General features: G+C 39.8%; 1 protein-coding gene and 1 long non-coding RNA gene across 2 annotated transcripts in view; one reads left to right on the top strand and one right to left on the bottom strand.

Annotated features, from left to right (window-relative positions):
* The window catches only part of LOC133497966 (CUB and sushi domain-containing protein 1-like), a 521,981-nt gene that overhangs the window by 493,158 nt on the left and 10,862 nt on the right, over window positions 1-17,961 (top strand). The window contains exons 65-75 of the mRNA XM_061814268.1: window positions 7,649-7,822; window positions 7,918-7,984; window positions 8,241-8,347; window positions 10,347-10,420; window positions 10,621-10,732; window positions 10,861-11,040; window positions 12,088-12,150; window positions 12,854-13,015; window positions 14,527-14,639; window positions 15,765-15,852; window positions 15,997-16,123. Coding sequence (XP_061670252.1) covers window positions 7,649-7,822; window positions 7,918-7,984; window positions 8,241-8,347; window positions 10,347-10,420; window positions 10,621-10,732; window positions 10,861-11,040; window positions 12,088-12,150; window positions 12,854-13,015; window positions 14,527-14,639; window positions 15,765-15,852; window positions 15,997-16,123 — 1,267 coding nt within the window. The remainder of the gene's footprint in view (window positions 1-7,648; window positions 7,823-7,917; window positions 7,985-8,240; window positions 8,348-10,346; window positions 10,421-10,620; window positions 10,733-10,860; window positions 11,041-12,087; window positions 12,151-12,853; window positions 13,016-14,526; window positions 14,640-15,764; window positions 15,853-15,996; window positions 16,124-17,961) is intronic.
* Window positions 15,992-17,961, bottom strand: part of LOC133497971 (uncharacterized) — a 32,258-nt gene continuing 30,288 nt past the window's right edge. The window contains exon 4 of the long non-coding RNA XR_009794154.1: window positions 15,992-16,111. This is a non-coding gene — a long non-coding RNA (uncharacterized LOC133497971). The remainder of the gene's footprint in view (window positions 16,112-17,961) is intronic.

The raw sequence follows: 17,961 nt of genomic DNA, 5'->3' as shown, positions 1-17,961 counted from the left end.
CGTCACTATAAACAGTAAAACATTAGGCGTTGATATAAATCTGTGAAACTGTAGTAATAAGCGTTACAGAGATATTTTCTGGGTTGGCTAGTAGAATAAAATAACACTAGCCAATCATGTCCAAGCCAAGATTAAATCTTGGCACTTAAAATAACAAATTTTTAAGTTTCAGAACATTTTTTGTTCTCCACAAACACAAGGGAAGAGAATAAAAAGAATCCATTAAAACCAAATGAGCCCGAGATTTTACAAGAGTCCATATTTAGAGTTTGGACCACAGTTCTCAACAACATTAAAAGGAATGTTTCCTGAAACTCTCTCCACCATTTCATCCCACAAACATGAAATCTCCAGCTGGCTCTTGCAGTTGCTGCAGCTTTGAACTGAGATGAAAAAAAATAAAAATAAAAGCTGTGAAAGCCAGCAGAGAGAAGATGCACAGAGAGGGGGAGATACTGTAGGTGATCGAAAATGAAAGAGAGGCTGCAAATTAAAAAAAAAAAAGGCAAAATTAGAGGGAGAGTGGAAGAATGGGCAAAAATGTAGAGATAAGGAAAGCGAAAGGCTCTTCACACAATGCATAGGTTTTCCGTTTTGGAGATGCTGTTTCTGCATAAGTGTTCACGGATTGGGGTTGGAGGAAAATCATTATTCAACAGCACTTTTTTTTTTTTCTCCTCGTCGTTGTCCTGAAGCAAGCCATCTAATCCCCAACTGTTCCCTAGATAGCGCCTTCTCACCCCTCCGTACCTGTGTGTGCGCACATCTCCGCGTGTGCGTGTGCGTGTGTGTGTGTGTGTGTGTGTGCGTCCATGCCTCAATGAAACAACCCCTCAGGGATTAATAAAGAATCTAAAAAAAAAAGGCATTTTGAACGGGTGGCGTGACAGGCAAAATCAATCAAGTGAAGGTTTGGAGGAAGAGGAGAAAATGAATACTGTAAGTAAGCGAAGGGTTTGGAGAATTAAAGGAATGAAGGGGCGTGGCAATAAAGAACATTAAATAACTAAGAGCATTGGCCCATGCCAAGGGGCAACTCAATTTTCCGTAGAATTTAATGAAAGTGCCCCGCAAAAGAAATCGCCTTTTTTTAATGAAAACTGGTCAAGGATAGATTGTGTAATTCTGATGACTGGCAAATTAGTGCGGCGAAAAATCTCCAAAACACTCTGAAAACCAAAGCTCCTTCCTCTAAAACTGAAAGTTTGAAGCATCGTTTCGCATCATATTTCTCACTACACCACATATATTTACAAAAACATTCCACCAGCTGTTGGGAACACCCTAAGTAACCCATGGATGCAAAGAAAGTAGAACAAATATGATGAAAAATTAGAATGCGTAATAATGTGAAATGACGCATTGAAAAATTGTATGATATTCAGTCTTTGTACAAAAGCCTGTTTTTACGAAGCTTCAATAGTCCTCCTGTGTGGAGAAACTAGTCGCAGGCATGGCTCTGGTGTGATTTTGGTCCGATCCTCCACACAAGCAATCTTTGAATCTTGAAGGTTCCCTGGACTTCTTTTATGGATGTTGAGTTTTACTTCTTTCTACTGGATTCTAGTCAGGTGATTGGCCTGGCCATTCTAGCGGCTTTTTTTTATTATTAACATTATTTTCCTGGAAATCTATTGAGAGTTTCCTTGGCCGTATGTTTTGGATCATTGTCGTGTTGAAATGTCCACCCTCATTTCATTTTCATCATCCTCGTAGATGGGAGCAGATTTTTGTCAACAATGTCTTGGTATATTTGCCCATTGATTCTTCCTACAATAGTGTGAAGTTTGCCACTGTCATTTGCTGAAAAGCTGCCCCACAGATTACATTCCCTCCTCTGAACTTCACAGTTGGCATACTTTTTCATTTCTCCTCCAAGCCATGCCAGCAAAGTGCATGACTCAGTAATTTCATTGCAACAGTACCTCCTAATTTCTTGTTTTTTTTAAGTTCTCCTGGCAACCCCTTTTGTTTATTTTCTGCACTAATCTGTCACAAATCTTGTGAGGAGCACCTGATCGAGAGAAATTTATGGTGGTTTGATTGGCACTTCACTTATGTATCATGGCCCCAACTGTGGCCATAGGAACATTTAGAAGCCGTAACAAACAATATCATTATGTATCTTGACTCACACATTGGCAATGGGAACTTTTTGTAGGCCATCAATTGGGACTGAGCCAGATGATTTTCCTTTGCACTGACAAGGGACTGAATTGCTTTTTGAGTATTGATAGATTTTAGATTTTGTCTTGGCTGTCTGTGCCTTTTTACACCTCCCTTCACGTGTTCAATACTTTTCCCCTGTGTCATTTCCCAAGATCTGTAGTAGCATGCTACATTTACTCAAGTAGCATTTTTGTACTTGTCAGAGTACTTTAAATCCAGCATACTTCTTAATTTTACTTGAGTATTTGTTTGAAGAGGCAGCATGGTGGCTCAGCTGGTAAAGGTTTGTCCTCACAGCTCTGAGGACCCAGTGGCATTTGCATGTTCTCCCCGTGCCTGCGCGGGTTTTCTTTGGGCACGTCCTCCCACATCCCAAAAACATGCAACATTAAATGGACACCCTAAATTGCCCCGAGGTGTGATTGTGAGTGTGGCTGTTTCTCGATGTTCCCTGCAATTGGCTGGCAACTAGTTCAGGGTGTACCCTGCATCCTGCCCGTTGACAGCTGGGATAGGCTCCCTAACCTTAAGTAACCCGACATGCCTCACTCCGCCACCGCAGCTCTTTTACATTTGTATGGCAATTAGCAATGCTAAGATGTTACTTAAAGCATTGCCTGAACAATTTTCTGATGGCAACAGTTTGACACTTCCAGACTAATTCCATTTAAACTAAGGAAAAATATATTAAATTTCAAGGGAATCAGAGAATGCCTTAAGGTGCTGCCATACTATATGTCCCCAGTTAAAAAAAAAAAAAAAGTCAGTAGAAAGAAAACAATTAAGTGATGGTTTTAAGAGGGGAGGGGAAAGGGCATAAGCAAACATGAGAGCCAAGGTAGGCGAATGAAACAGGAAAAAGTGTAAAGGTGCCATCAGTGGGGCTGCAACAAAAGCGTGTGACAGAAACGGAAGAGAGAGAGGAAGCACATTATGGGAGAAACAAAAGAGGCAAATCAATACCTGCCCCCAAACCTGTAAACTTAACAAGAAAGGCATTAGCCTATAAAATGTGCTGGCTGGGTGAATTGTACCAAAAAAAGATATGCCTGAAAGACAAAAGAGTGGGGAGTTGGGTGGAGCGCAAAGAGGAGCAATAATTTGAGGAGGAGAGCACGAGAGCAATGTGAGAAGACTGAAATTAAAAATGGAGAGGCACAAGGACCGGCAAGAAGGGCTGTAGGGAAATTCAATTTAAAAAAAAAAAGGGCTGAGGAATGAAACAAAAGGAGGGAACAAATAATGTGGAGAAATTCTAACAAAGAAAGCAAAAAGTCATGGAATCGGAGAGTAGTCCAGCAAGGAAGATGAGACTTGAAGCAATATCAATCCGTCAATGGCATGCAACGCACATACACAACACATAATTTGTAAATATTCACTATCTTGTGCTTTAGGAGGCCTGCACAATAAATTACCCATTTGCTCTATTTTTCAAATAGCTCTGCACTTCTTTTTCAGGAGATCCAAAAAAACCTGCAACATGTTCCTGGAATCAAAATTAGCTAGAAAATGTGCTGTGCCTGCAAATTATCAGTTAGTACTGTCAAAAAAAGTCCCCTGATATGACCTCCCCTCCCACCCCCCACCAACCGCTATACTTCGCCCTGTTTGAAGTTGGGGCCTTGCTTCTGAGACAAAATACCTCAGTCTCTTGACACTGACAAGGAACATGTCTGACCTCGGTTTATTTAATTATCCTTCAAAATCACTTGCTCTAAAAAAAACAAAAGTCCTGGCAATAACAACAAAGCAGATTCAAATATTCATTGACAGTTTGAATGTACATTGTACATTCAATTGAATGAGAATCTACAGTGCAGGATGAACAAGATAATCGGGAATGGATGGATGTTTGCTGACCTGAGGTCTTGTAGGATTTGTTGACGTTATACATAATGTCATGCCAGGATAGTGGTGGAAATAGTCGTCTCAATTCCTTATTCCACAATGCTGTGGTTGTTTGAATTTTGATTGTACTTCCAGCTAAACAGTTTAGTGCTCAAGCTTTCTGAATTTGTGAAATTAAACTGGCTACATCCAGGAGTCGATAACCTTTTTATCCTGGCATTATAATTTCGTCTGATGAGATTGTGAGCCTTTAAGGACTACGTTGTCAGACTCCTCGAGCCTTTTGACTTTGCAGTAGACAAAATGGTCAGTATTACTTTAAGTGCCTTTGGTGTTCTCATTAGAAAGTCAGTCATCGTGTAACTGTAGCAGAATAAATTTCTCAGGTTGCCTGGATAATTGCACACATTCTGTACAAAGATAACTGTCTTAAAATGGTACACAGTTCCATTCTGTCACATACACTGTGGAAAACCACACATTTTTTTTCCTCTCACTTTCTGAAGTCAAATTAAATGAAATCTCTCCTGTTTCAACTCAGTCAGGATCAGCAAAATTATTTAATTTTGTTAATTTCCAAAATAAAGAGAGAGAAACTTTCTGAGAGAATTTTATATTATCCCCGAGCTCCAAAGTTTGCATACATTTCCTTAGCATCGAGTAGCATTTCCTTTGAACTGCATGACTTGGGTCAAAGGTTATGCATAAAATTCCAGAAGCTTCTGACAGAACTCTTCCGGAATCCTGGCCCATTCCTCCTGACAGAACTGGTGCAACTGAGTCAGGTTTGTCGATCGCTTTGCTCGCACACGCATTTTTAGATCTGCCCACTACTTTTCAATGAGCTTGAGGTCAGCCGCTTTTTCACCATTTTGGCAGTAAGTGGTTGAATTATTGTTTTCTTTTACAAAACTTTATTGGCCTCAAGTTATTTTGGCAATGCATGTTGTATTTTTAGAATCATACTGGACATTTTCCATATGTCCTTGAAATTCCAGTCCACCCTATCATCATGGGGTGAACTGCCTCTTAAAGAAACCCACTCATGTTTTCAATGTATGTATGTATTTCTTTCGGCTTTTTCATGTTAAAATTCCACCTTGGCGCAGCCTGATAGAGGATCTAACCACAGACAATGGTGTGCACAAAAAGATAATTCTGTATTTTAAAAATCGGAGACCTCAAAACATTAACCTTAAAACTGTTTGGGAGCATCATTCAGCTTTCAACATGCATTGCTAAAGATATTCTACAAGCAATAATTCAGTTTTGCTCCAAGAAAAACAGACGGGGATATCATTGTGGGTTAAAAATAAATAATTGAAACAAAGTTGGAGGTGACATTTCAAATTCACAGTTCATAGCTGGCTTGGTTTGGTTAGCAATGTTTTTTGTTGTTGTTGACATTTTCATTGTTAATTTGCAAAAACACAAATATAATTGTTCTTGAAATTTTCTGATGGTAATGTAAATGCTCTCATCTGGATCTTTTATTGAGGCATGTAACTTCAATGGATAACACCGATCTGACCACAGTGCATACGCCTGATGTTACTCACAGTGGTGAAAGGGAGCGTTCACGGGTTTAGCGTGTTTGCTCAGACGTCAAAAAATAAAGGGAACGTTGCTGTCCACCCCCTTAAGCAACTTCACATAGCATATTTTGATCTTTGCGTGTACATTTTCTTTAAATGTCAGAGCTTGACCAATATTTGAAAGTGCATCGCATACAATGAATCGAAAGCTCAATGGAAAATCTCAACTGTTTTGGGTGAAATATAGAAGCCTCCAAAGGCGGCGTATCTTCTAGTGCTATTGACTCAATGAAACGAGCACATTGTAATTTCTCCGTAGTTCGTAGCAATTGTTCTCCTGCTACCCATTGGTGTGGTGAAAGTGCAAGGTGATGAGGCAAGCAAAAGTAGACTAAGTGGAGAGATGGGAGGGCAGGCAGAACTCATTAAAGGAAGTGGAGAGGAACATCCCCATATGGTGTGTGTCTTGGTGGAGCTGCTAAGGCAACAACTGTTGGGATATTGCTTTCAATCCGTTCTTTGATTGTTGCTCGCCGTTACAACATGAATGTGCTACGTAGGGATGGATGACTTGTGTATGCATTGTGCGGGTGCTTGTGTGTTAATGAATGGAGTGTGAAGCCATCTGTCTGCTTGTTAGATGGGAATTGCTGTGACTTTATTAGATGCCGGGGATCCTGCAGATGGTTATCAGCTATTATCTTTGGGAGTTAGGGAGACGGACGCCCGTGCGTGCGCACGGGCCGATATTATTCACCATGGTATGACATTTTCTGCACATGCATGTATAAACGCACCATCCGGCAAATTACTACTGTGTCTGTCGACCCTTCCCAACATCGTGTGTACAAAATGATTTTGTATGAATATTCACAGAGATAAAATTAGATGTAATGATCCCGGTGGAGGAAAGTTTGGAATAAAGCAAAACAAAAATGGCAATACACTTCATACATAATCTTAAAGATGATGGAAAAAATGAGTACAAATGGATTTTTGGGAGAAAATGCAACAATATTGATTCGCTGGATCCCCTGGAAAAGCTTCTGGTCATTTGCACCCACATATTTCTCAATCACCGTCAAGTCAGATGTATACAACCTAATTCAACTCTTGTAGTATCTATTACGATTGTAAAAATGTACACATAAACTTTGGAATATAAAGTGCATATAATCTTCTTTTCCTTTCGGCTTGTCCCGATTAGGGGTTGCCACAGCGTGTCATCTTTTTCCATCTAAGCCTATCTCAGCATCCACCTGCTGTCCTCATGTCCTCCCTCACAACATCTATCAACCTTTTCTTTGGTCTTCCTCTCGCTTTTTTGCCTGGCAGCTCCAGCCTCAGCACCGTTCTACCAATATACTCACTATCTCACCTCTGGACATGTCCAAACCATCGAAGTCTGCTCTCTCTCACCTTGTCTCCAAAACATCCAACTTTGGCTGTCCCTCTAATGAGCTCATTTCTAATCCTATCCAACCTGCTCACTCCGAGCGAGAACCTCAACATCTTCATTTCTGCTACCTCAAGTTCTGCTTCCTGCTGTTTCTTCAGTGCCACCGTCTCTAATCTGTACACCATGGCCGACCTCATCACTGTTCTATAGACTTTGACCTTCATCCTTTACTTTGGGTAATCTTCATTCCTCTCCTTTCCAGTGCGTGCCTCCATCTTTCTAACTGTTCCTCCACCTGCTCTTTGCTGTCACTACAGATCACAATATCATCTGCAAACATCATGGTCCAAGGGGAATCCAGTCTAGCCTCGTCTGTCAGCCTATCCATTAGTACCACGAACAGAAAGGGGCTCAGGGCGGATCCCTGATGCAGTCCCACCTCCACCTTAAGTTCTTCTGACACACCTGCGGCACATCTCACCGCTGTTCTGCTGTCTTCATACATGTCCTGCACTATTCTAACATATTTCTCCGCCACACTGGACTTGCGTATGCAGTACCACAGTTCCTCTCTTGGTACTCTGTGCAAAAGTCCATATAATAAAGGAAGAAAATCATTTTATTTGCTGTCACAACGCAGCTATAATGTGGATTACTGTATAACAGCCGATGATGAATGCATTGTGTGTTTCAGTGATCCAGTGCCGACCTCCACCTCAAGTACAAAACGGGGAAGTCAAAGGAACCGACTATTCTTGGGGATCAAGCGTGAGCTACGGTTGTTTCCATGGCTACCAATTGTCCTTGCCAGCTGTGTTGACCTGTGAGGGGAATGGAACGTGGACCGGAGATTTACCGCAATGTCTGCGTAAGTCAGCTGGCTTTCACGCTTATTATTTGTCAAACAACAACGCATATTACATTCCCTTCAAAAATCTAACTTGACGTCTTTGGTGTGTCCAGCCGTGCTGTGCGGTGATCCGGGGTCCCCCGGAGGCGGGTTCCGAGAAGGAAGTATCTTTACTTACCGGTCAGTGGTAAACAATATTGATGACTCGTTTCATGATCAATACTGTTGGAGGCTATTGATTGGGTATACGGCACTAAGGCCAACTGGGCTTTTATATGGCTGTAACACTAGAAGGTGTTGCATCTCTCCTCAAAATAGGTTTTAAAAGTGCAATAAAAAGATCAGGATGAAACAGCTTGCAGAGTTAAATTGCTTTAAAGGAGACTCTTTGATGCATTTTGTCATCGTTGTGGGTTTGGGGTGTTTTCCTCTCTAGGTCCGAGGTCCGATTCTACTGCCATACGCCCTACTTGTTGGTTGGCTCCGCCTCCAGAGTGTGTCAGGCTGATGGCATTTGGAGTGGCCAACAACCGGCCTGCATAGGTAAAGACCACATCACGTAGCAATACAGAAATAAGCCGTAATTTCTCGAAAATAATGCACAAATGTTTCCAAAAATATTTTCCTAAAGTTAATAAAGCACATTATATTTAGGTATGGAGGAAAAATTAAAAAATACAAGCACATTTTATTGTTTTATACAGGTACATAGTGTTACAAAAAGTATACATATAAATTTTGATATGATATCCAATGTCTTATGTTGCACATTTATATTTACTACGGTAATATCCGCCTCCAACCTGAGCTCTATGACCTCCTCGGGGAGTTTGCATTTTATGATCGTTAGCGTAGCATGTTTGTTGCTATTGCACTAAAGATCAGAAATGACTGCCCGTGAGTTTATTTTAACTTAAAGCAAGACAAAAAATGTCGACTACAACGGCTAGTTGTGCAGCCGCTTTTAAAAGAAATGTCACTCGGGCCGGTGACGCGGCCAATCCGGAAGTAGCACTGCAGTCCGAAACAACGATAGCTCGCCTGAATGGTTTCAGGTGGCTATCAAAACAATGTGAGCTCAAACTGCGTAATATGAGCATAATGGGCGGATTAAAAAAAAAAAAAAAAAATGGGAGACCGCACACAATTTGAAATGTTCGCTTTTTTTTTTTCTTTTTTTTTTAATGCGCCCATTACCCTCATTTCTACGTATTTTGAGCTCACGTTGTTTTGATATTCACCTGATGCCATGGGAAAGCAGTGGCGTCAAGTGGGTGAGGGGCTAGGCTGCGGAACCAAAACTCTTCGGATTCAAAAAATGTTTCCCCACAAACTGCATGGATGGCACAGAGGATGACATGCTGTGGGAGCAAAATAGGATCACTGTTCATGAATTCAGGAGCCACCAGAACTGGACCAAGTCACCAAAGAGCTACGATGGATAGTTTTCACGATGAGCCAGATGTTGATTTTGAAGTCTTGGCCAAGGATGTGTAATAAAGAGGATAAACTGCACTACGGACAAACCTTGTATGCACAAATATTTAATGCAAAAAATGTTTACGTCAAACAGTGTTAAATATTTATTTAAGACTGTAATATGTGTTATCAACAGTATTAATATAATGTTATGCCATCATTGAGCATTTATTTTAGTTGGTTGAGGATTCTGTTGTGACAATTACAGGGAGCAGGACAAGCATGTCCTTGGCCTGTCCCAAGATTATATTACAGCTACATCAGCATGTGCACAATGATTATTATTAATGATTGTTGTATGGACAGTTTTTTGAAAAACAATACAAGTACAAACCTAACAAAATATAAATATAGATAATTCCCAATATTTTGAGCATGGTGGTGCGTATTGTGCATTAGTAGAGGGGTTTTCCTGATTGTTTTTTTTTTAGGTCAATTTTGGGGGTGCGCATTATACTTCAGGACGCATTATAATTGAGAAATTACGGTATGTCACCCAAATTTGTTTAGCACAAGGGTCGCTGTATTTTGGTGTGTTGGATTTGTTATTTAGTGTCTCGAAGTTCACTATTCAGTTGTCTCTCATCTTAGTGAATACATTTCATTGATATATTACTGCTAAATGTGATGGGAATATATTAGGATAAAACAAAGTTCGAGTGTTCGATATTTTTGCGCACAAAGAAAAAAAGTTTCTTCAACAATGAATCAGATTAAACGAAATCCCATTATCGGTGATCGAGTTCGTGAAACATTTTAGCATTTGTATTCCGGACTCGTGCAAGCTTAAGACGCTATCTCGCCTCAGATCAAATTTTAATATAGCTAATGGATTTTCTTTGAAGATTTCATGAAAGAAAGCAGGCTGTTTATTTTGCTTTTAAGAAATTATAATTTTTTATACAGGTTCAGCACCTGTACAAAATGAAAGCAATCTTATACTCTAATGAGGTTAAACAGCCTCATAGCTATTTCAATTTTTATGTCATTCCTGGCAACAAATATTATAGTAAGTCTCCTTCAAAGAGGACTGTAAAATTTGTGTGTGCGTGTGTGCGTGCAGATCCTGCATTTAACAGCTGTCGGGACCCGGGAACACCAGTTTATGGTATACCAGTCCAAGCCCTGGGCCTTCAGGTCAGAGATTACAGTCAACTGTCTATTAATATTATTTGCAAGTACTTACTTTGAATTGAACATATAATATTTATCACATTACTATGTACATTATATGTCAGTTATTTTAATATTTATTATTTCCAGACAAAATGTGATGTAATTTAGGTTAGTGATTGAAAAAACATATTCCGAATATAGTTTTTATATTCTTTCTTTAGGTTGGAAGTAAGATTTCATTCAAGTGCCGTAAGAACTACCACATCCTTGGTTCTACCACAAGAACGTGTTTGGAAAATCTCACCTGGAGTGGAACACAACCTGAATGCATAGGTGAGAATTAATCTTTCAAGTCATCGGTCTGCTGTTATGTTTTTGTTTTTTTTGTTTTTTTAAATATCTAATGAAATAAAAAAGAATCACTGTGAAAGATCATCCTTTGTCTCTCATCTGTCACTCAGCCCACTCGTGCCGACAGCCCGAAACCCCCGGTAACGTGGATGTTCGCTCCATGGATCTGCCAACATTAGGATATACGCTTATCTACACCTGTCAAGACGGTTTCTATTTGGCTGGAGGATCAGAACACAGGACATGTAAAAGTGATGGGAGATGGTCGGGAAAACCACCGCTGTGCAAAGGTATGTGCATTTTACACGCAAAGTAGTTGTTGCAGTTGTCATGCACCAAATCACTAAATGCGCGCCATTTGTATAATTTCAAAACAAGACCGAAAACTTCGTATATACATTCAGGATATCGAAGTGTTTACTATTTATCAGTTCATGACTAACTAAACCAAAGAAGAACTTCACAAACGCTTACCAGTCGATATTTCCAACACGAGGCATATCCTCCACAATGGGTCTGTCTGCTTGCTCGGGACCTTCATCGCAAGCAACTTCGTCTGAATTTGAACGTGTGTGCTGTGTAACGGGCTCAAATTGATAACCTTTAAAGCCTTCATAAAGCGCGTATTCTTCACCGTCTTCGTGGGACCCTTCAGAATAATGTTCATCACTCGAATTATAGGAAAATTCATCAGCGTTCTTACAGTGTATTCCAACGGGATCCATGTTGTTGTCACAATGTCCTACCTACGTCACGCCCCTGATCAGCTTTTTCCGCGACATTTCCATCCTTTTCTGGCGGATACAGCAATGTGCGATCATTTATTGCAGATAATCAAAAAATAAATGTTTCCTTCATAACATTTAAGATTCGTATTCAGCATAAAAGCTGTATAATATTAGCAAAAAGGTGCATTGGGGTCTTGACATACACTTTAACGGGCCATCTCCAAGACAGCTCAACATAGTTGTCAAAAATAGTAATGCTAGTACAATAAATCTGACAATATTAAATCAAAGGTACACATACATTTTTTTTTGCGAGAACCTCATTTTGACTCAATTTCTTTAGGTTTTCGCTGAGCTCGTGAAAACTGTACAACAGTTAAAAGGTGTTCTCTTGTTATACACAAGATGTTGTTTTCTACTTTCATTCCTTTTTGTAAAAAAAAAAAAAAAAACTTACCCAATGACAAATGCCCCTCCAAATTGACAAGGCAATCACTCACAAATATACTGTAATTTTCAACGTTATTAATCATTTTGCTTTCTTGCCTTGACACACATGGAATTGCTTTCACCCCAAATCAACTCACCAGAATTATGTTTACATTGCAGTTGGAGTTAAAGTCAACCCTAAAGGCAGAGGGGAGACGGACATCCAGAAGAACAAAATTCGAGGTATCAACGGGGTCACACATTAAATTTGTTCATTGTACTCGCATGGTTACTGTTGGTACAGTTTGTTAATAATACAGCAAACGTAAAAACTCTTATAGAAGAAAAGAGCTGCCTATGCACATTTCATATGCTGGGAGTGATTTTTTTTTTTTTCCCTGCAAGCAGTGTGAATACAGCTTTATACTATGTCAATAAATAAGTTAAAAAAAAAAAAAAGAATCCTTCAGGTGCAAGAGTAAGCAACACATTTTTGTTTTGAAGTAAGGTTTTTCTGATGCATTTATGCATCTAGAGGGAGACGGGGAGGAGATTCAGACCCTTAGAAGAAAAAATTATTTGGTTTATTATGGGAAACCTTATGCAATGCTGTCATTTTGAATTTGGGAATGTTTGTAATTGATGGAGGAGATTCAGGCGTTGTTGATGGTCGTGTGACATTTTTGTATTAACCCCAATATTAGACAAGGGACAGGACAAGGCAGCAGTTTGAAAATCATGAGCAATAAAATTTGAGTTAAAAAAAAAAAACACTGCACGCGAGGAGGCATTTAATCGAAATATATAATATAAAAAATAAAACCCGTATGGATCATGCAAAAAAACGGACAGTTATCACCTGCCAATGCAACAGACAGACAGAGCTATAACGAATAGAATTCTTGATATAACTAAAACTAATAGAATTCTTGTTTCCTCCTCCCAGTTCCGGTGGACGTGTTCTCCCCCAACTCAGAATGGAGAGGATTCTACGAGTATCTGAGCAAGAGACAGGCCACAACATTCACAGTGTCTGGGTTCAACGCGAGCAGTGGAAGAGTCAACATCACTTTACTCGAGACCAGTGGAGTGTCCATCAGACTATCAGGTAAAACAAAAAAAGATGTGGTTCAGGTCCGATCTGCATGCTTTAGTCGAAAGTAAAATTCTGTTCATTTATTACGCATTTATTACCCATTCAGCTAACCCTAACTACACCAAAAAGACGGACACATTGCATGACACGCTATTCACACCGAATCTGAATTGAATCAAAATGAAACTACATTTGGTCTTGTGTAAACCCTGTGCAAAAGCATCGTTTTCTTTTCGCAGTGTGATTTGAAAGCAAGTGACATCACTGATCTTGTCTTTTGTATAAATGAGGTATCAAATCCACCATGAAAAACAAGGTGTTAATGCTGAAGAGATCTCATGTTGATTCGCACTGATTATCCACACTTGACTGATGATAGGCTGAAGCTCATGTGATATCGTGCTTGATAAGCGCAATCGCAGTAGGCAGAACAGAAAAAAGACAATTTCTGTATGACCGTGTAACACTCATGTTTGTTAATATCCTTAATATATTCTGAGCCTCTTATAATCACAAGGGTCGGGGGAGTGCTGGAGCCTATCCCAGCTGTCATCGGGCAGGAGGCAGGGTCCACCCTGAAGCAGTTGCCAGCCAATCGCAGGGCACATAGAGACAACAGTCACACTCACAATCACACCGAGGGGCAATTTAGAGTCTCCACTGAATGCACGTTTTTGGGATGCGGGAGGAAATCCACACAGGGAGAACATGCAAACTCCACACAGGCAGGGCCGGGATTGAACGCTGGACCTCAGAACTGTGAGGCCAACGCTTTACAGCTGTACGTCGCCGCGAGTGACATGAAGAAAATAAGAGACAGACAATAAATAGGAAGCCATATTGATGGCACATGCCTTGATGTGGACAGTGACACATCAAAAGAGGGTTGGATTGGTCAAACGTTGACATATTGGCCACACTTGAATCAAGCGATGAGATGGATGATAGGATGACATCTTTTTTTTTTTTTTTTGTGGGGGGGGTGCACGCTATTGACAAAACTGGCTTAGCGATCGACTGGTAAATCACCATTGACGCATTGGGCACCCCTGTAATAAATGTATCCCCTGCTCACAAATGCAGATATGAAGACTGTTTTTGTTTTTTTGTTTTTGTTTTCAGTCAGTTCTGCGAAACAACTTTTGTTAGCACACAATATTTGAGCTGTGTTTCAGGACACTGAACGGCTCTGATTCTCAGACAGTTTGTCAGGTGCTCGGATGGGATAAGAGCGTTAAAAATGTCAAAATGTCTCCTTTGCTCTGTTTGTCAATCAACTTGCGTGGTTGCCCACCACTTTGTCTTCCCTGTTGACAAACTTTCTGGCATTCTCGTACAAGTGATCTATACACAAATGCGCGCCATGAAACAATTCCTGGCCTACCTGAAGTGAATTACATTTGCAGAGATGTTTGATGTCAATCAAAAAACAAATGACATTACAAAATCAGCTCAAATTTGATCCAACTACTGCATCATTAGTTGGTTGCATCTTGTACAACCTCTGCATGCATCTTCCACAGGTACCTACAAGTCTGAGGAGAACCAGCTTCTACTGAAGGTTTATCAAGTCAAAGGGCCCACAGAGCATTATTACAGCAAGTTTAAGAACGACAACTGGGCAATGGATGGATATGTAAGACAAAGCTCTTCTTTTGATGACAAAATACAATATAACTAAAGTAGCTGATTATTTATCATGACCATGGACTGACTGCCAGGCCAAGGGTTGTCCACCATTCCCTCTTAATCAATTGAAATAGGCTCCATCCAGTCATATCGTCATTTGTGACCATAACTCTCATAAGTCTCCTTCTTTGGGTCTTCAGATTGCATTTGAAATTCCAGATATTTCCTGTCTGTCACATTATGCAAACGATTTGCGAAGCCATACAATGAAGTCTAATTATCTGTTCGACGAAAGATTTCGACGCTTTTCTCAAAAAGCTTTTGTTATCGTCTTTGTGAAAGCAAGAACATATCATTCCACCAAATTATCTCATTCAAATTTTACTTTGAAATCAATTGTCTGATTTATACTGTGTGAAATAGCCCATTAAAATGCTTTCGCTCATCCCTATTTCTTATCTTATTTTTGAACATGAATAAGTAAATAAGTAATGAATAAGATATTCCATCCCCACAAGTCTTTTAGACGTTAACTCTGCCCCCCCCCACAAACAACTAAAATTGAAACATTACTACTCACTCACCTCTTGCCTGTCCAATAAAAGTTTATTAAGGCTGCAGGATCATGATGTTTTATTGTGGTTCATTCAGTCCAGTAAAAGTGTTCTATAGTGATTTTATTGAGTAATGCATTGGAAGTTCAAAAAAAAAAAAAAAAAAACTCATTGCAAGTACGTGTACTGCACTGCACCTTAAACATATATGAGCTGGATAGAAACATATACTGCCTCATGCTATACTATTATTTCATGTCAAAAATCTCCCAAGGGAGTCTGAATTTATAGCTGTGCATTGCAGTGCAAAGCTTTTTACAATACAACATGATGTAATGAAGACTACAGTAATTCCCAACCTACAGAGCACACCTGGTTATAAGCCTCACCCAGTACATTTGTAAAGGAAATACCATTTGGTACATACATACGCCGCAGCTGTGTAAAAGCCGCGAGGGCCTACATTGAAACCCACATTGAAACATGAGATGTTTACAAAGAAAAATGGTACACAGAGAGTTAGCTAAGACTTCTGATGACTTTATAATGCTAACGCTCTTTAATGTTCTCCCTTTAAGGTCACTTCAGAATCTGACCAGAAAACATTTGTCTATCAGGGCCATATTCACAGTAAAGACTTTGGCAAGTTCCATTTGACAAGGCAAGGTAAGTGAAAAAAACTGCATTGTATATTCTATAAACCTGGTCATTTTTTTTATACCGGAGAATTAATACTTTATTTAAGTTTTGAAATTTGAAATGCAGAGAATTGGTATTTAGCCCTACATTTCTGAATGCTTATGATGTCAGGCCCTGTAACCACGGTGATAGATCCATCCAACCCCTACACGAACAGCAGCTCTGTGGCAGCGGCCATCTTGGTTCCTTTTTTTGCCCTCATCTTGTCGGGATTCGCCTTCTACCTCTACAAGCACAGGTAGGCAACATGCGCAACGTGAACACCGGGATGATGGCAACTACAGTGGTGCCTCGGTTCTCGACCTCAATCCGTTTCCGAAGGCAGTTCAAGAACCGATTTGTTCGAAAAAAACGAATCTACCGCCGCGCTTTTTACTTTATTTCCGTTTTTTTTTTTTTTTTTCGGGGGTTCGTTCAAATCGCCAATAACAAAGCGCGTCGTGGGTGGGTCAGCTGGTCGGACCACGTGCATTCAGTTATTTCCGTGTTTTTTTCGGCGGGTGGGAATTCACATCAGAGCGCATCGTGGGTTACCTTGTCTGGCCGCGCCCATTATGTTATTTCTGGGTGTTGTTGGGAGCGTTCAAGTACCGATTTTTGTTCGAAAACCGATTTGTTCGAGAACGGGTACGTTCCAGAACCGAGGCACCACTGTATCTGAGAATAAAACGCTGCGTCTTTAAATCGAGTTTAAACCAACAGTACCTCAATGGTTAGTGGACAATGCAAAGAAAAGTTAACACCAGCAACCTTTAGTGAGTATCACTTGCAAGGGATCCACATTCACTTCTCATTTATGGATGCAACACAGAAATTTGAAACACACCGTTTACTTTAACTCCGCAATCACGTCTCCTCAGTGCGCCACTATTCCCTAATTTGTTTTGTCTGTCTAATTCAATGAGAAATTCCGTACATTTCAGTGAAATTAGCTCATTCTCTACCATATTACAAACGCGCTTGCACGGCGGTCTCCTCAGACTGCTAGTTAATCAGCGCGTGTATACATCTTTGTTTGAGACACTGACATTGAATACCGTGTAGGTGCTTTCAATACAAAGCAAGTGAAAGAAGCCCGGGTGAACTGACGGAGCATGCAAAAATGCCTGAATCGCATGGGAATGAACAATTATTATTTATTATAGCTAACTCAATAGGCGGCGGCATACTTGTCTTTTATTTTCATAATAGCAGGAGATGCTCACTGACATTACATTCTGCCACAGTCGCTTGGTTCTTAAAAAATTTAAAATGAAGAACCAAGTCTGGCATTAACTTGAACCTTTGAAGTTGTATAGTTACTAACTTAGCTTGCCGTAAAAATGTATTAAAAGCCATTCCTTTGAAGAAATGAAATAGTGTGACCTATGATACTAGTTATTCATTGTTATGGCCCATGTATGGACTGAACAGGTTTTTATGAGACCTTATATACTTCTCACTTAAGCGAAATGAGAGTAATTTAATACATGGAGGAAACCACTGTGGAGCCTCTTAAATATAATAACTTTATAATAACTTATTTACTATTTGGAATCAACATTTACCATGGAAACTAATAATGAATATAAATTGTCATTTCTCGTCAAGTTCTCATCAGGCAACACTTCAACATCAACAAAAAAGGTCTTTTTTTTTTTAAACCTAAAACAAAACATGAACTTTGATGATGTGTGACTGGCTGTTGGTCGAATCACTATGCCTGGTCAGTTTGCAGTACACTTGTTTTTTTTTTTTTTAGCGATATTGCACTGAGCAACCGGGAGGGAGAGATGTGAACTGCTTTCCTCCGTCCCAATAAAATCCATATGCAGTTTTATGGAATACTTCTATACAACATTGCACTTTTTTATGCCTGTCAGCTATCGCTGTGCTATTGTTGTTGTTGTCAAATCATGTTGTAACTGCCATCCAATAGAAGACAATTCATTTGTTCTGTCTATGCCCGACTGCCATAAATAGATGAAAAAAAATAGATTATTTATTGTAAATATATTTTCGGAGCAAATAAGCACACAAGTACGGTAATTTCTGGACTATAAGCTGCACTTGATTATAAGCCTCACCCGGTACATT

The sequence above is a fragment of the Syngnathoides biaculeatus genome, chromosome 3 (assembly GCF_019802595.1).
Source record: "Syngnathoides biaculeatus isolate LvHL_M chromosome 3, ASM1980259v1, whole genome shotgun sequence".
Classification (NCBI taxonomy): Eukaryota; Metazoa; Chordata; class Actinopteri; order Syngnathiformes; family Syngnathidae; genus Syngnathoides; species Syngnathoides biaculeatus.
Note: the sequence above shows the minus strand (reverse complement) of the source record. Positions and strands in the feature narration are given on the sequence as shown.